This window comes from Hippocampus comes, unplaced genomic scaffold, assembly GCF_001891065.2.
Source record: "Hippocampus comes isolate QL1 unplaced genomic scaffold, H_comes_QL1_v1.1 scaffold145, whole genome shotgun sequence".
NCBI classification, from domain to species: Eukaryota; Metazoa; Chordata; class Actinopteri; order Syngnathiformes; family Syngnathidae; genus Hippocampus; species Hippocampus comes.
In genome coordinates, this window is record NW_017805994.1 from 571,701 (window position 1) to 590,077 (window position 18,377).

Genomic DNA, 18,377 nt, shown 5'->3' on the forward strand with positions numbered 1-18,377 from the left:
ATTGTCGTGTTATTCAAAAAATTATAAACTCATGAAATAAGTAACAGTTGTACTGTACTTGCTTCCCCGACCGATGCATGCCGGAAGTGCTTGGAAAGTGCAATTTCCATCTTTTGGACTTGGATCCTTTTTTTTTTTTTTTTTAATGATTTTTTTTGCCTGAATTCTCAGTGGTCATAATATCTGCATGAAACACATTTGCGACTTCCTAGTCGTATTCTGCATGTTCTCGGCACCCGCACTGTGCGGCTGCGGTGGCGTGTTTAAGTTTGCCGTCTATTGCTGCGTCCAACGTAAAGATAATCACACTTGACTAAATCAAATCAAATCTTCTTGATGGACTTTGGGCACTGACTTTTGATGATTTGCTCAGTGGGCGTTTCCAAGATTCAGAATGTGGGGCATTTGCAGCAGAATGGTAAGAAATTGACCTTGATAGTTGAGCCCTATCACGTTGTACATTTTTCAATAACCGGTTGATCGTTTGTGTCATGAACAACATAATGTCTGACATTCGACTGATGTGTTTGGTCTCAGTTGGTGGCAGTTCACAGCAACATTGCGCAGACTCGCTGTTAGTACGTTGGCTAGCACGCACGCTAACTGGGTAAAAGGTTATTTGTGGTTTTCTTTGTTTGCAATTTTAAACTTCAGATAGCTAGCATACAAATTGAGACAATAAATGGCAACGCTTTTCTCGTGTTTTGCGGCCTCTTAGGAGCGTTTTGTGTGGACTATGTCGGCGAGATATACAAACACAAGATTTAAAACGTTATCAAACGGAACCGAATACACCAAGGAGTGTGAAATCTGTGTTACATCATTAAAAGTAACAGAAGCTTGTTTCCTCATTCGGTCTGGCGGTACAACGTTGTTTGTTTTCCGGAACAGTCGGTGCTTGTAGTTCAGTCCTTAAGAGGCAATTGTCAAAACAGTTTGAAGAGGTTAATATTTATGTCAAACCAAGGGGACAAAACGTTGCGTTCTTTTTATTTGTGTAATACGGTAATACGTCTTTTCGTCACCGTTCTTTGATTTTAAGTGCAGCTTTTGGCCTCTATAGGTGAAAATAATACAGTAAAGTACTGTACTTCAAAGAAATCAGATTTACCCAAAAGCAATCATTGCACTTGTCGTTATTAACTTGCAAAATTAGTAATAAAACATTATGGGCGTATCTGTGGTGCCCCATTATATGTTGACCGTACTAAAAAATATATGTCAAATAAGGCATTTTAGATCTTTGTTTATTCGACTATTTGGATGGGGAAAGGTGAGTTTTGCAGTGTAATACGTTCAGATTTTTTTCAATCATTCGAACCAGCTGATGTTTGGCAAGAAGACACAACCAATACTGAGATACCACCCCCCAGGCAGTCACAGGGCAAATCCAGACAGGCATCCATTCACACTCATATTCACACTGATGGGTAATTTGGTGTAAAGAGGGAAGAAACCATCGTACCCAAAGGAATTGAAGTGGATCCACCAAAACTGCCATGACGTATCAGAATTTAAATGTTAAATGGTCGTCTTTCATCTTCCAGGTCAAGGCGGGCGTTGCGAAACCCGGTGGCTTGGTCAAACCTTGCCACTTGGTGAAGCCAGTTTCAGCAACCCGGATCACTGGGAGATACTTGACCCACCAGAAGGGGTTGCCCACTTTGCCTGTTCCTCCTCTGCATCAGACCTTTGAGCGCTACATCACAGCTCTGGAGCCCATCGTGGAGGTGGACGAGTTGATGCACACAAAGGAACTTGTGAATGACTTTCAGAAACCTGGAGGTGTTGGTGAAAAACTGCAGAGAGGCCTGGAGAGGAGAGCGCAAAATGCAGAGAATTGGGTGAGCTTGTGCAAAATAAATAAATAGAAAATCGATCAGCTTTTGGACAGTACTTGTTACCATAACATTGATTTTGTCCCATTAGTTGTACAAAATTATTGAGATAGTGAATGAATTTTTAGAATGGGATATACCTGGTGCATAGAATTTCAGGTGGTTCACTGTGTCTTTGTAGTTGTCAGAATGGTGGGTGCAGGTCGCTTACCTTGACTACCGTTTGCCGGTGGTGATCCATTCGAGTCCCGGCTTGGTTTTACCTCGAATGAACTTCAGTGATAAGCAGGGACAAATCAGGTGATCACACTGTGCTTCAAGCATTGAAAGAGACTCATTCTATCCGTTGTATTGTGAGAGAACTACGGTAATTGGCTCGTGTCCGCTTAGTCTATTCACATCGCTATGTTATGAAGTATTGTTGTCACAAGAGCCGCAAATCTTTTCTCCACACCCCGATGGCAAGTGGCCACTGACTAGTCGAATAAAAGTCGAGATCTACACTATAATTTACCTTGTTCTTCACTTTCGGTCGACAGGTTTGCTGCCAAACTGATTGCAGGTGTTTTGGAATTCAAGACAATGATTGACAAGTAAGCACATATGTTGAAGTATCTTTTGTTTTAAGACCTACCACATTATTGTAGAATAGAATCAATTGTAGAATACACTGCTTATTAAGGCGCATTGGTTTCATAGCACGACCACAGTCAGGGTTTCGGTTCGGTCACTTCAGCAAAACAGTCAAAAATACATTGAAAATGTTGACATGATTTCTATGCTAAAATATGACGTGCCCTTTGTCTTAATTTGTTCTTTACGATAAAATACGACAAATCTTTATTTCTATAGCGCTTTCACAAGAGCTGCGGTTGTCACAAAGCGCTCTATGAAACATTCAACATAAAATAATTAATACGGCAGTACACATAACTTGAATACCCAGATGACTGCTGTGTCCCCGGTGGAATCAACATGAGCTGTTGTACTACTGCAGCGAGACCATACCGGTGGAGTACCTGGGAGGGAAGCCACTGTGTATGAATCAGTACTATGAAGTGCTCTCGTCCTGCCGTATCCCTGGTCTGAAGAGGGATGCTGTGGTGAACCATGCAAAAAGCTCCAGGCCCCCGAAACATATCACCGTTGTCCACAATTTTCAGGTGAGGAGCACAAATATGATTCACTGTCATCTGACTTTGGTCTGCCTGACAGAATGGGCTCTTGACACATATTGGTGACGCTGGAACGTTTGACACACCACCAAAATGATATCCTGCTAAACACATGAAGCCAGCTGATTTTTTTTTTTTTTTTTACAATGTTTGGAAAATGCGTCAGTTTTAGTCAAAGCTAAAATAAAAAAACATGATTCATTTGAATATTTGTTTCTGTTCCAATTAAGTCTGTCAGTGGCCGAATCATGACGACTTCAAATTCAACTGCACTCATAAACTAACCACCCGAGGGTGCTGCAACTGCATAAATGAAAGACAATTTGGCCCTTTGAACAGAGGTGCTGATTTTAATATAGTGATACGATGACGATATGGCGGCAATTTTAATAGAGCGATATTTTGCCGTGACCTTAATAACAAGGTCTTTTCTTTGTCTCATTTGGAATTTAGTTCTTCATGCTGGACGTTTACAACCGTGATGGAACACCGCTGACGACCGAACAGCTCTGTGTTCAGCTGGAGCGGATCTGCGACGCCTCCCTAACGCCCAGCGCGGAGCCTGTGGGCATCCTCACCACCCAACACCGTGACACCTGGGGCAAGACTTACGCTGACCTCATCAAGGGTAAATTGTCAAAACGTGCGGCCTTTTTGTCGGTACATTCTGCTTACTCGAGCGGTCTTAACTGTTCAATACCAATCGCGAGAAATGAACATAAAATGACTCGAGTCAACGTGATCATGTCAAGTCTTCCACCTGGATTCCTTTTGACATCATAATGTATTTGTTCATTTAGATCGGACCAACAAAGAGTCGGTGCTGGCTATTCAAAGGAGTATATTCACGCTGTGTTTGGATGGGCCGATGCCTCAAGTGCCAGAGGACGCTTATCGCAGCTGCGCGGCAGTGCAGATGTTGCACGGAGGCGGCAGTTTGTGGAACAGCGGCAACCGCTGGTTTGACAAAACACTGCAGGTGACACGCGACTCTCAAGCTGGGCCTCCAGTTGACAAAAGCTTCCTGAATGGAAGTGTGTTTAGCATCATGAAATGATGTTTGTTGTCAAGAAGACAATTCTTTGTTTCAGTTCATTGTCGGGGAAGACGGGACATGCGGGGCCAACTATGAGCATGCCCCAGCAGAGGGCCCACCCATTGTAGCTCTGATTGACCATGTGGTGGAATACACGTAAGTAGTTGTCTTATCATGACATCGGCACGGTAAATCTTGAAATAACTGTGCATTTCCTGCTGCTCATTCAGTTTTGGGCTTGAGCTACGAAAGGTTTGCGTGTACAAAACAGGCACAAACTTGTTTCCTCGATCATGACATCGGCACGGTAAATCTTGAAATAGCTGTGCATTTCCTGCTGCTCACTCAGTTTTGGGCTTGAGCTACGAAAGGGTTGCGTGTACAAAACAGGCACAAACTTGTTTCCTCGGGCAAAGATGTGAAAGCAGGTCTATCAAGTGCGCACATTTCCCGTGCAGTTGATTGTGTACATTGTTGAAGGACCAAATAGATGAATTTAGCACATCGGATGTGATTTATTGAACTTGAGCCAAATTGTGAGGGCTGATTTTGCTTTTAAGCAGCCAAAAATTCAGCAAGTGTGATTTTAGAGCCGATTAGCAGCTAGCCACAAAGTCACCTTTGATAATCAACTGGGCATTTCCTTGCGTCTGGGTCATTGCCAACATACTGTGACAATAAATTAGTACTGGGCATTTCCTTGTGTCTGGGTCATTGCCAACATACTGTGGCAATAAATTAGTGCTGGCTTCTCCAAAATTTTAAACGCAGGATTACGCAGGATGGACAAACTCCTATTTCCATGCTTTTGGGGCAAGTAAACTCAAAGAAAACGTCTTTTATGGAATGACCTGTTGCGTCTGGGTCATTGCCAACATACTGTGACAATAAATTAGTGCTGGCTTCTCTAAAATTTTAAACGCAGGATTACGCAGGATGGACAGGAAACTCCTATTTCCATGCTTTTGGGGCAAGTAAACTCAAAGAAAACGTCTTTTATGGAATGACCTGTTGCTGAACGTTCGGCAAGCCCCCTCGCTGCCCATCCTTCAAACACTTGTTGAAACAAAATTTTATTCTTTGGTTTTGGACTCAGCATGAGACTTAATTTTAATATGACTGTTTTTGTGCTTTCTATTGTCTTTGTTATTAATTTGTTTGTCATATGAATTCTTTTTGCTCCATGTACAACACGTTTAATACAGCGCTGGTTGTTTTAAAGTGCTCTAGAAATACTCTTTTGAGTTGAGAGCTGAGGATGACCGTACTCTGCATATTATTCAAATGTCATTTGGACGCTGACGGCGCTCTCCCAGATTTTCCCTGGTGAAAATCATCAGAACTGCCGGAAGCACAAAACCCTCTTTCAAATTCTACCGACCCTTCCACTTGGACACCAATTGCCAACAACGTATGCCATCCGTTCAAGTGATTGAACACACAATTTATTGCCCGCTTTTGGGGGATCTCAGTAGAAAATTGCAATCCCGCTTTTTCGGATCCCAGTCGAAGATTGCAATGCTGATAGACAATTTGTTAGAGTGAACGCGTAAACTTGGAGCCCGCTATCTGAGATGGTAGTGAATCGGGCCCTATGATTTGTATCCCGTGTGAAAACAGGAGGAAGCCAGAGATGGTTCACTCTCCCACTGTGCCTTTGGCTACGCCCCAAAAGCTCCACTTCAACATCACCCCTGAGATCAAGAAGGATATCGAAGAGGCCAAACAGAAAATGAATGAGTGAGCACCGCCTTTTCCACTTTATGATCAATCATGAAGTCACTTAAGTAATCAACTCGCATTGCTTTCCCCGCAGACTGGCTAATGACCTGGATATGAGGGTTATTGTGTTCTCCCACTTTGGAAAAAACATTGCAAAAGCCCACAAAATGAGCCCCGACGCATTCATACAGGTGGCATTACAACTGGCTTACTACAGGTGAGCTGCGTGAAAACCTCGACCGCTGGTATTTGAAGCCGTTGAGTCACAGGTATTTCTCTCCAAGAGGGTGTTTTTTTTCCGGGGGGTTGTATCATTTCTCTGTGCCTTCCCAAAAATGCATATTGTTTTCTTTTGGCAATTGCTTTGTTTCCCCCAGATTATTTTGTTGCCTTGTAGCCCTTAAAATATTAAAAAAAAAAAATACCTTTTTTTTTTTTTAACCCGATCTTTTCTCCCCCCAATTCCGATCACGTGATTGGGCCCAGTTTCCGACGATGCGATCAGGATCAAGACATCCTTCTTTGGCCAACGAAGCAATAATCCAAAACTCGCCGTATGGCTGATGATGACTGAAGTCACATCATATCATATATTGTATGTTTTCATTGACCGCTGCTTACATCTTTTTTTTTCTCTGCAGAATGTATCAGCATTGTTGCGCGACCTATGAAAGCGCCTCCCTGCGTATGTTTCGACTTGGTCGCACCGATACGATCAGATCAGCCTCGAGTGCCTCTGCTGCTTTTGTGAAGTCCTTCGATGATCCAAACAAGCAGGTGCGGCGACCTTTACTTTGAAACCTGATGTTCCGAGCACTCCTCCGGGAGCCGACACTTGATTCGGGCGGAGGAGTTTGTGTGGCCAAGTGTCGCGAAGAGCCAAATTGTCATGGGCTTTATGCCCCTCGTAGGGTCACCCAGCGGGTAAAAGAAGTCTTCGGTGAGTGACCAGAGATGACTCAAATGCCCGCTTATGAAAATGAAGAACGTCCACAGCTCACCTGTTGTCCGGGTTTGGTCATGTGTCATGCGCGAGCTGAGGCCTTTGACAATGTGATGTCATTTTCAGTCAACAGCAAGTGGTGGCACAAAGCAAAATGGCTGCCCCACTGAGATTTTTCTCCTTAATGCAATCTTACTGTATTTTTCTGACGATAAATCGCACTCATACTCAGCTGCAACTTAAAATGAGGACAGGAACTGGCATCCAAAATTTTCATTCCTTCATCACATTGACTTTTAGAGTGGATTTTCTGTATTTTACAATGGATTGTATCTATCTATTTTTCCCACCCACATCTGCCCCTCCTAGTCTGAGTTGGCTGTGTTGGGTTCTTGGATTGCCTGGGTTTTCCTTTTCCAAATCCTTTTTCTTTTTTTGTTTTTTGGGGTAGTCTATGAGCATGGCACTCCTCCTCGTGTCGTCAAAGCACTTTAACAACACTTGTTTTAAAGGTACCAAACAAAGGGTCTGTGTGCAAAATTGAATGACGTATTGAGGCGTCCTCTTGTTGAACAGTGATGTACTTACTGTCTGTCATCTTTCTCGTTGCTGCAGAACACTGAGAAGGTGGACCTCTTGGAGAAAGCTGTCGTAGCACACAGGTCATATACAAACCTGGTGAGTGATTTGGTTGCCTTCTCGGTTCCCGTTGAAAAGGATTTGTTTGCCGCATTTATGAATTAGTTATGGTTGTTGAATTGGCACGCAATGTTGCTGCAATACAGAATTTGTTATTTGAATGGACCGCTTACATCAGGCGCGCCCAAGCTATTTTGATCGAAAATCTCCTTGGCTTACGTCATCTCAAATGTGAAATCCATGAAGGAGAGGTGCTGCCCTAACTTTGTGTCTGGAGCAAAATCAGTGGTATTCGCAACGATGCCCCAGAAAGTACCCCATGAATGGCTTGTGTCATCATGCCCGAGCTTGTTCAATTGCCTAATGTGCCGGGGATATACTGTACTTTGCAGTGGTAGTAGCATTACTCAGCACTAATTTTTGAGGAATGGCAAGTTCTCGTATTGTATGTTCGCATCTATGAGAAATTGACATGGACAACGCAACTTTGTCTGCCTTGTCAGGCAATCAGCGGTCAAGCTATTGACCGACATCTACTTGGGCTGAAGATGCAGGCTGCTGAAGAAAAGATCTCAATTCCCGATGTCTTCAAAGATCCCTCCTATGCCAAAGCCTTACACTACCGTTTATCTACAAGTCAGGTATACTTCGTTAGGTTGTATTGTCTTGAATTATGAAAAGGAAAGATGATCATTTACAGCACAGGTGTCTGAACTTTTTGTTTTCTTTTGAGGGCCGCATAGAGAAAAAAGACACCCCTGATATAAAGTATTGTGTTGGATCGGTTTCATTGGACAAGAACACAAATAGGTGGATTTGTGGCTAGCGAAGCGCCTATAGGAGGGGTGTCCTGCGCTTTTCATATGTGGGCTTCAAAAACCCTTGGTTCTTTTTTTCCCAAAAGGTGCCGTCCAAGACTGACTGCGTCATGTGTTTTGGCCCCGTTGTACCGAACGGATATGGCGTCTGCTACAATCCCATGAACGACCACATCAACTTTGCCGTATCGTCTTTCAATGGGTGTCAAGAAACAAACGCGGCCGATTTGGCTCAAGCTATGGAGAGCGCACTCGTCGACATGAGGACACTGCTGGAACAAACTCCCAGAGCCAAACTGTGATGCTTGCTCTCGATCGCGAATCAGGTTTAGTGAGCGCTGGGGAACAAAAAACTTGAAGGAAGCGGTCTCGTTTCACAGGTGATAAAAGTACACACTTTTTTCGAGATGATTTAAAAAATTTTTTTGACATATCATGAATCTTGTCCAGCTCGTTCACACGAGTCCAATGATTGCTACTGTAAAAAAAAAAAATCATAATTGAACACAACTAAGTAATTTACTTGCAGTCTGTCTTTGAACACAAGTTTGAAGCACAGTCAACCATAAAAGTCAAATTAGTGATGTTTATAATGCCTGAAAATATCGCATGACACAGAAACGCCTCTACTCTCTGCAAGACGTACCTTTGCGCTGCAGATAAATTATGGGCTAGCGGTCAAATATTTATTTTGTTTTTTCCCCTTATCCCGACTTGAAAAGATTTTATTGTCCTACTTGCCAGTTTTAAAAGACTCACTTATGCCTTGACTGAAGTTGTCACTTGACACGGTCCGCATGGATATATACTTTGAATGGCCAGTTATTTATTTTTTTTTTTTGTGACACGGCAGGATGTATTTTTGTGTGTTTAATGAAATTGTGTAAACGACACATGTCATATGATCAAGAGTTGACCATTACTGTATGAGCATTTGCAACATTTTATTGTAAAGGAACGTGCTCAGATGTGTTAGTCGTGCAGATAACAGTGCCCTCCAAAAGTATTGGAACAGCAAGGTCAATTCTTTGGCTTTTGTGAAGACATTGGGTTTCGGATGAAATGAACATCAGACAAAAGTTCCGAGTTCAGGCTTTTAGTTCATGTTATTGACTGAGGAATTAAAGGACTCAGGAGAGAGCACCTTTTTCGGGGCTCTTAACAGCGAACCGCCGCCAGGCTTCCCCTTTCTGTCACCCCCTATTGGTCATTGTTTTGCCTTTGTTCCTCTGTTGTCACTGGGCAACTCAATTTCTTTTTTTTTTGTTTGTGAACATACTTGGCCAATAATTTTGATTCTTTTCTTTGAATGCGCTTTTCAAGTTTGCAATTGTGTTTTGTTATTGTGCAAGTCAAGAATTAAAAAAGTGAAAAACTTGAACTGGTGCGACCAACGTTTAAGCCGTAACCGCATGGAAACGCGGCCTCCTGTTCTTGGAGGTCGGATGCAAACAATGAGAGGAAGGAAACTTGGACCGACAGGCTGTACTTCACAGAAAGTGAAACACCCTTGAGAAGATTAAACAATAGCCATCCGTTTTATGGACTGATTAAAAAGAAAAAAAATCACATCATGGTCACAGGTGCTTTGGGAAATATCCAAAGAAAGCCCACGCAACGTGTAAAGTACAACAGGAAGGCCGGTGTCGAGATCAGAATCTCAAACTCTGAATGAGTCAGATTCGCAAACCACAACTTCAAAGGTAGTGCCTTCAAAATAATGAGAGGAATATCACCGGTGAGGTCCTGAGAGAAATCTATGTGGAGGTGGTGGGGGCTGCGTGTTCAGGAGAAGCAAAACAATTGCAATTTCTTTCCATCCATAGCGAGATTCAAACCATCACATGATACGCCGCTTGTCTCAACTACTGATTGGAAGAGACTCATATTCCACCAACTGTTTTTCGACTAATAGGGCTGCATAGAACTTATTGTTGTAAAGAATTGGGGCGGGAGGGGGTTGATTTCCCCTTTCAGTATTCAGTGCCTTGCTCGGAGGGACCACGACAGTATGTGTAGAAGAAAACTATCATCTCCCCAACCACAATTTACTCCTACCCCAAATCCCTTTAACTCCTCCCGTAGAAAACATTTTTTTTCCCTCCCTGAGGCCCACCCCACTGCAAACAGAGTTCGTCATTTCCGAGCATTGAGAGTTCATGTCTTTATCTGACCACTATGACTAATGGTTACGAGAAAGTAGCCTCTCCATTTCCTGCATTCCTATCCCCATGGATTTCACAATCATTAGAAGGTTAGCGAGCAAATGGACTCCAGCGTGTCTACCACAGGCTGGGTTTGGTCCGAGCGGTGCTACAGGGACAAACTGGATTCAGAAAATATATATACAGTATATTTTTTGCCCTTATGATTTGTTCTCATTCTTCTGGAACCGTTTTCTCAGGTGAGACCATTTGATTTACTTCAGTAATATATCATCTTTAATGATAATGAGTGACACTAAACGAAAATGAATTTCCACAGCTAAGCAGCTTCGGGAAAAGACAAATAATTGCACTGACTCCGTGGAGATGGACTGAAACGTTCTCCTTCACGGATCTTGGCCACATAGTCTCAGCATCATGATCGCATGGCTGTTACTTGTCTCACTGTTCTGCAGCAGCGCGCAAGATGGATATTTAAAAGACCCTGGTGAGTATCCCAAACTTGTCTATTCGATGAGAAACCACGACATGCTTTTAACAGGCTCTGTTGCCGTTTACTCCAAACGAGAGAATTTTCACATCGGCGTCACTAAAGACCTCTTTGGTTGTCACAAATGTTCACTCACACAGCCGCTCTTGTTCCCACCTTGTGCTTGTATTTCACATTTTATCGTGGCAGTTTCCACATCAAAACAAATGTTGTAAAGCGTAAATACAAAGAAATGTAAAGTTAATTTTTTTGACTGGCAGTACAAATATCAGCGACTCTCCCAACGAGGCGGCGGGGTCGAGAAACATGACCTATTTTCATACACGGAAACATTCTGGACACCACTCGTTACATTGCCCTGGAATTTGAATGGATGGCTCGCCGAATTGGGGGACTCTCTGTCATGATCATATGTTGATATTCCATTAGGTGTTTTTCCCTGCGGACCGCAGAATATAACCGTTAGCACTTCAGACCAGGTCATCCTGTTAACATGGGAGGATGACCCGTCATGTATGTCATTGCGCGATGCGCTGACGTATGAGCTGGAGGCGCTCATAGCTGACGAGCCGACACATTATGTAAGTTTGCCATCATCGTATCTGGGAGGCTACAGAGAAGTCGAAACGTGAACATTTTTGTCCTTGCGGTTCCCCGTTTATTTAGGAGGAAGTGGCTGTGAGGTCGGACGAGATGGGATCTCGTCATTCCTGGAGCTGGTCACCCCATTTAGCGCTGGAGTGTGCTCCCATCACACTGAAGCTGAGGTCTCGATCCCAAGGCCGGACAAGTCCGTGGCAACTGGAGCGGATCGTTCCCGGTTCGTAATGCTTCCGCTTCTCATGATCACAGGGTGGCGGCGTCACACATTGGTTGACGTCGGATGTTCACGGCGTTTCTTGCGTTGTCTAACGGCAGGCAACGATCACTCCTTTTTGCCGGAGGTTTATCCACGAGACAAGGTGTTTCAAGTTGGCAGTAAAGCTACCTTCTGCTGTGTTTTACCAACGGGCCAAGTTTGGAAAACACTGAATGTCAGCGGAGACAGCAGCACCAACTGGGTCATTCGCAAGATCGGCAATCATACGTATTCCCTGACGGTCGACCTGATCAAAGGGTCAGTGGAAAGCGGCGCCAATGTGATTTGTGAAACAGATCAAGAGCACAACGGCGCTTGTGCTTACATTGGATGTAAGTGCAGGACACGGTATACTTCCCCTCCTTAAAATTGGGATGTCGATGAATGAGGGGGCTGAGAATTGCGTCGGCGAATCATTTGATTTTTTCACATCTTTTAATGATTGACCAGACCCACCCGCCGATCACGATCTCACCTGTGAAACTCGGGATTTCCAATCGGTTGAGTGCCTGTGGACCGTGGGGCGAAACACACACTTGGCTCTCAAGAGTCCAACGACCTATCAACTACTTGGAAGGTATTGGAAACCCTTTTTCCTCTGTGAAAGGTGGCACCTGAGCAAGTTGTTCAGTTGAAGAGGGGCCATATGATTTCATGATTGTAAAACTTGATTACGCTGCACTTTTTGGGTCGGTGGTCAGATCTAAAGTATAGTAGTGAAGTATAACTCGCCACCACTGATGCTGCTGCAGTGGACGGCCGACATCTTGATTCCACAGAAGGGCTCAAATGGTGCTGACAATGTGTCATCGTCAGCGGTTAGATTGTCCTTTTCAACTTCCGCATTTTTAAGTTTTCACGACAACACATTTGTGATTGCAACATTTCAGATTTTTTTTTTTTATTCAACATTTAACTGAAAGTAACGGTAGCGTTTGATTGATTGTTGTTGTTTGAATTATTCTTGCTCCATGTATAGCGCTTTTTTTTTAGCCGTAGTTGTTTTAAAAGTGCTCTCTCTGTCAATACAGTTGAGGAAAGAATTAAATAAAATGTAAAACGATGTACTTGACACGCGTCAGATTAAAATCCTCTTGCCGTTTGTGTTCCAGTACATGTGCCGAGGAGTCCGATGGGAGATGCTCTCACAAAGTGCGAGTGGATATAGGAGAGAGGAATTGGACTTTAACAGCACGAAACCAACTCGGTACAGTCAATCTCACGGATAGAGCAGACCTTATGAGAAGAGGTACATCCGTTTAAAAAGTCAAAGAATAATAAATTATCGTGGAAAGAGTCTGCATTAGATCATCCTCAAATTCATTAAGTTCTTGTTTGTGTCATTCCAGTGCACATGTTTGCTCCCCAAGAAGTTAAGGTCTCATCAGTGAATGCCAGTAGTGTCAGATTAGACTGGAATTGGGCAATACAAATGTATGACGATCTCAGCATACGATGCCAACTAAAGATTAGTGATAGTCAAACATCCGCGGTGGTAAGTTTACAAAGCAAGTGTCAGAAAGGCATCCATGGTCACAACCACGAAATAAAACATTTGTTTGTCCTGACTGTGATCCTAGAGAGACTGCGTTGGAGTGGCTCTTCGTTTCACAGTCTTGGATAACTTGATTCCCAACTGGCGATACAATGTGACGATGCGATGTGGAACAGCTCAACATTTCTGGAAGTGGAGCGAGTGGAGCTCAAGTGTCGAGTTCCTCACAATGGGCGATGGTTGGTATTTCATGAAAATGGGCAATAGATGAAACAAGCGCGCCGCATGAATACGTTTTTTTTTTCGCTTGCTGATTGCGCTCAAGTTGATTCGCCTCAATGTCCTACAGTTCCCGACGCTCTTGATGTATGGATGCAGGGAAACGACAGCCAAACCATAATCGCTTGGAAAGTAAGTGCGGGCGCGCGTGTTAGTGTGTGCGCATTCGCGCGTGCTTCTGCTCTGCTTCACAGAATAGCTAATATTCACTTTTTGTAGGTACCACTGGCTAACCAAAGCCACGGCGACATCATAGATTATGAAGTTACTTGGAAACCAACCTCTGAGAGACGCAAAAAATCCAGAGTGTTGCACCCAAAGCGCAGTTTAGCACTCAGTCTGGATGCCACGCGAGAACACGTGGTCAGTGTTACAGCCAGGAATAAATATGGAAACTCTTCTCCTTCAACGATCACCATCCCTGTCCTCAATACAGGTATGCGACGAATTATAAATCATTGTAAATTCTATCTGTCCATCTTGCTAGCTAGCGATCCATCCAGCTTGCTAGATAGCTATCTCTTTACCTACCCCATTGTGGTTGGTCTCTGGAACTAATGTAACTTATGACCTCACTAACTTTGAAGGCATATTTTCTGACAGGAAGTGGTCGAGTTAAATCTTCAAAGACCCAAGGCAGTAACGGTGGTTTCAACCTGTCTTGGTCCGCCAGTCCGATCGCTAGCTGTGGCTATATTGTGGACTGGTGCCCAAGCAGAGGGCTGTGCACAATCGACTGGTTGAGGGTCCCGCCTAGTGAAACTAATGTCGGTATATTTTCAGGTAAGTTCAGGTTCCTGCGGATATCTCCAGTTGCATTGACAGAATGACATGCCGCTGTGCGTTACGTCTCCACCAGAAAATTTCCGCGAAGGTGTCAGATACCTGCTGTCGATCTACGGCTGCACACCCGGAGCTCCCGTGTTGCTTGAGAGACGAGAAGGATATGTCAAGGAGAAAAGTAAGACCTGCCTGTGGCATCTGTGAACGATGTAAGGGTTATCAAATGTTTACTTTGTTTGTGAAGGGTTTCCCCGATTCCTCTGCTTTTCCAGTCATACAAGACGGTCTTTTTAGAACACTGAATTGGAAACAGAGGGATATGGATGTTGAGGTATCCTGGGATCCTGTCGCCCTACAAGAGCAGTCTGCTTTCATCCAAGGCTACATCTTATACTATTGGGAAAACAACAGCAGCGTCATGAATATCAGCACCGGTAATGTGGAACTCAATTGTGTTTCTGAGATGGACACAGCTAACGCAAAATTACACATACTCACATGCCTACGCCATTATGCGCAAACTGTTTGAGGCACTTACGTGATCAATATTAAAACGTTTCCTACAATGGACAGTAGGGGGAGCCGTGTTACTTGGCACTGTGGAAGGCCATCCGCATTTGGCTGGTGTTCAGATCAAGACCAGCTTCGAAGTGTGAACGTAGAATGTCAAAGTCTCTCTTATTTCAGACAATCCTCGAGATACCAGCTTGACAGCCAGAAATCTCCAAATCAACTCGTACACATTCACAGTGAAGGCAAACACAACCGTTGGACAATGCGGTGCGACGTCCATCACCGTCACCTTGAATTCACTGAGTATGTCGCTGGCTAGGAACTGGGTTAGAAGTGCATGGAAAATATTGATGAAAAGAACCCGTCGATCAGAACACTCCTCCCTCGTTCCTCATCTGCGCCGTTTGTCTTCCACCAGCTGATAACTTGATCAAGGCTGTCGGCATCACCATCGCAACTATTTTTGTCCTCCTCTGCTTGATTGTTATCCTTTGCTACAGAAACTGGGAATGGTAAGGAGCATGGCACGGTTTCGCATCATGTGACACTCATCTTGCGCCTTCAAATATTGCTTGTCCATTGTTACCTTTTGTAGTATCAAACTGAAGGTCTATCCTCCGATCCCAATGCCGGTATTGAAGGACAAGTGGATGACATCACTGGTAAGCATTCTTTTACAGGTTATGGCTTACACGTGAAGTTGAGGTAACAAATGTCAGTGACATTTAAATAACCTCATTGGTCAATGGGGAACAAAAACCAGTATAGTAGTGGAAATTAACAAACGTCTCAGGAAAGTGTTTCAGATTGTCCCATTGTGAAATTAGCGCGAATCACTTTGTCCCCCCCCCCAGGCTAAACAAAGTTGCCGTCCTGTTTTTGTGGAAATGAGTCATCACACTGAGGCAGAATTGATGGCGATTCCCGAGTTGCACTGCAAATCAGAAGCCCCGCCGGGTCTGGATTGCGCTGAGCAGGGAAACGGATGCTTCAACGAGCCAGTTGAAAACCTCACCACACGGCGCGCCGCTGCTCCATGTCAGTTACCACTACTACCCCCACCACCACCACCATTGTCTTCATCTCTCCCGAAGGATGGACGTCTCAACCCTGCATACAACCTGACCTCAACAGACTCTTTAGTGGAAGGCTCCAATGGATATCAGCCTCAGAAGCAAAAGGGACAGCTCGAAGAAGCTCCAGATACTCCTTTGCCTTGTGTCTTAACTTACATTTTGTTGCCACAGTTGCCTTCTGAATAGTTTCTGCGCACTCCTTTTCATGGTAGCGATGACAACGTACTGTTCAGTATGGAAATAGTCACAACACTCAATAGCACTTTAGTAGTTTATAGACCGGCTCAAGCACTTTACGGCATTCAGTGTTTCGCTGAAATCGCATGTCATGTTACTTAACAAATTCCTGTTACATTAAAAGTCAATGTCGATTTTTTTGTTTTTTATTTCTACTCAGCGTAGATCTAAAATAAGTCTTGACAAATAACGGCACACCAAGCACAGGAAAACGCAGCCCTGTTTTTCTGCGACCCCAGATCTCCGCCGACCACTTCCGGCCTGTGAGCAAGAACAAAACTATTAAGAAAAGGATGAGGGCCAAAGAACAACCCAAGAAAAAAATGTCACATACACCCCTTGACTCGCATAAGTCACACAACTGTACGCACCGCAGTAACCCCCACCCCATGGTGCAATTCTTTTTGTCTTCACGTACCCTCTCGCGTTTCATTTCTTGCTCCTGGCTTAGCTTTTCGGATGGAGATTTCCTGGAGGTTTCAGATGAGCTTTCCCTTCATGCTGCTGGTGCTCCTGCTGTGTATTAGCATGAGATCAGACTACATCCAGCATAGATCTAAAATAAATAATAAGTCTTTACAAATAACGGTACACCAAGCACAGGAAAACGCAGCCCTGTTTTTCTGTCAGCGTAGATCTAAAATAAGTCTTGACAAATAACGGCACACCAAGCACAGGAAAACGCAGCCCTGTTTTTCTGCGACCCCAGATCTCCGCCGACCACTTCCGGCCTGTGAGCAAGAACAAAACTATTAAGAAAAGGATGAGGGCCAAAGAACAACCCAAGAAAAAAATGTCACATACACCCCTTGACTCGCATAAGTCACACAACTGTACGCACCGCAGTAACCCCCACCCCATGGTGCAATTCTTTTTGTCTTCACGTACCCTCTCGCGTTTCATTTCTTGCTCCTGGCTTAGCTTTTCGGATGGAGATTTCCTGGAGGTTTCAGATGAGCTTTCCCTTCATGCTGCTGGTGCTCCTGCTGTGTATTAGCATGAGATCAGACTACATTGTGATGCTGCGCAGATTACAAAACACCCATTTCCACCTCTTGATTGTCCCCTCAATGGTCAGTTAGGCTGTGGGGGGTTGATATAGTCGAGGAGAGAATGAAAACGAGGACATAAGCGTTAGATTCAGATTATCGGAAATGGAATCGAAATATCATCATCTTTTAAGATTGATTAGCCAATATTATCTTTAACAAACATTTTTCGTGACCTTGTTGTTCTAGAGCAGCGGTCCCCAACCTTTTTTGTGTCACGGACCAGTTGAGACAAGTCAATGCTGTTCGTGGTTCGACCCGAAACATTTTTTTTTTAATTGCTTTTAAATTGCCAGTTTTAAATCTCTGCTACTGACACCAAAAATAATTAGAGGTTGATTAAAATTCTAATTCTAATTATATGCTCTGGAGAGAGTCTAATAATACGCATTTGATATTTGAATGTGCTTCGTACCCTATCAAGATTCAACAACATAAAAAAAGTTGTTTTGGGAATTGTTTTGTTTTTACGCACACCGACATTAAATGCTTTTTGCTATTTAGCAGCATAAATGAATATGTTAAATACTGTGTCTGCATAAAAAAGGTTACAATACTATAAACGGTACTCATTGGTTTGAAATAAAATTATTTTGAAAAACTTGATCAAACACCAGTGCGGCTTTCACAAACAACCACAATGTGGCAGCTTTCAAATCTAATCTTGACCTGAAATATCTGTTCCTTTTATCCTTTTAAGAAAGTCTAGACACTTAAAAAAAAAAAGATTTATATGCTGCAAAATGGGTGCGCAGAGGAATTTCGCTTGTTTCCTGGTGGTGGGCATCCTACTTAACGTGTGAATAGCCGTATGGGTGAGTCAGGCTCATTTCCATATGTATGAAGAGGGAGGGGGGGGCAGTCAAAATTACAAGCTTTCCTAAGCTTTCGACAAAAACACCAAGTGAACTTTGGAGAAGCTAAAGAATATATATGAAAGATACATTTTAATCGAAATGACGTCGATTGCTTGTCATTTGGACGGTAACCCGAGTTGTGCGTCTCCATATTGTTTTACGCGCAATATCGGTGGAGGGGGGGGGGTGACGAAAGTGGAAAACGGATCCAGGGTCACTTTCGGTTCCGCACTTTGACGAGTTTCTCGCGTTGTTGTTATTGTTGATTGGGCCAAAGCAGCAAGCGATGGGCGAGACGGGCGGTGGGCGTGACTTCCGCGGGATGGGTGGGTGGGGGGGGGGGCACTCCACCTGGATGAGAGTCACCTGCGGGGAGCCCCGCCCTCTCCGCAGAAGCCTAGGC

The 18,377-nt window shown here is 43.8% G+C and overlaps 2 protein-coding genes across 4 annotated transcripts; both read left to right on the forward strand.

The window, feature by feature from the left end:
- The first annotated feature begins 13 nt into the window (after nt 1–13).
- Nucleotides 14–9,548, forward strand: crata (carnitine O-acetyltransferase a). 3 transcript variants are annotated; one of them, XM_019892359.1, is made up of 14 exons: nt 14–418; nt 1,548–1,844; nt 2,020–2,138; nt 2,378–2,431; nt 2,836–3,001; nt 3,467–3,641; nt 3,814–3,992; nt 4,105–4,205; nt 5,670–5,789; nt 5,866–5,988; nt 6,413–6,548; nt 7,330–7,392; nt 7,857–7,994; nt 8,258–9,548. In XM_019892359.1, exons 1-14 carry the CDS (start codon nt 395–397, stop codon nt 8,471–8,473), a joined length of 1,911 nt encoding a protein of 636 aa, XP_019747918.1. In that variant the 5' UTR covers nt 14–394; the 3' UTR covers nt 8,474–9,548. The 3 variants fall into 3 exon arrangements, with proteins under 3 accessions (XP_019747918.1, XP_019747917.1, XP_019747919.1); XM_019892358.1 differs by lacking the exon at nt 14–418 and adding an exon at nt 1,146–1,273; XM_019892360.1 differs by lacking the exons at nt 14–418; nt 2,020–2,138 and having other exon boundaries at nt 1,734–1,844.
- A 778-nt stretch (nt 9,549–10,326) lies between these two features.
- On the forward strand, nt 10,327–16,202 carry LOC109529145 (leukemia inhibitory factor receptor-like). Its single transcript, XM_019892357.1, has 18 exons — nt 10,327–10,575; nt 10,656–10,823; nt 11,256–11,407; nt 11,493–11,646; nt 11,745–12,017; nt 12,136–12,262; nt 12,798–12,934; nt 13,035–13,180; nt 13,266–13,419; nt 13,530–13,591; nt 13,679–13,895; nt 14,063–14,242; nt 14,319–14,420; nt 14,515–14,676; nt 14,930–15,058; nt 15,174–15,267; nt 15,351–15,417; nt 15,610–16,202. The coding sequence occupies exons 2-18, from the start codon at nt 10,754–10,756 to the stop codon at nt 16,015–16,017; spliced, it is 2,634 nt and encodes an 877-aa protein (XP_019747916.1). The 5' UTR covers nt 10,327–10,575; nt 10,656–10,753; the 3' UTR covers nt 16,018–16,202.
- The last annotated feature ends 2,175 nt before the right edge of the window (nt 16,203–18,377 follow it).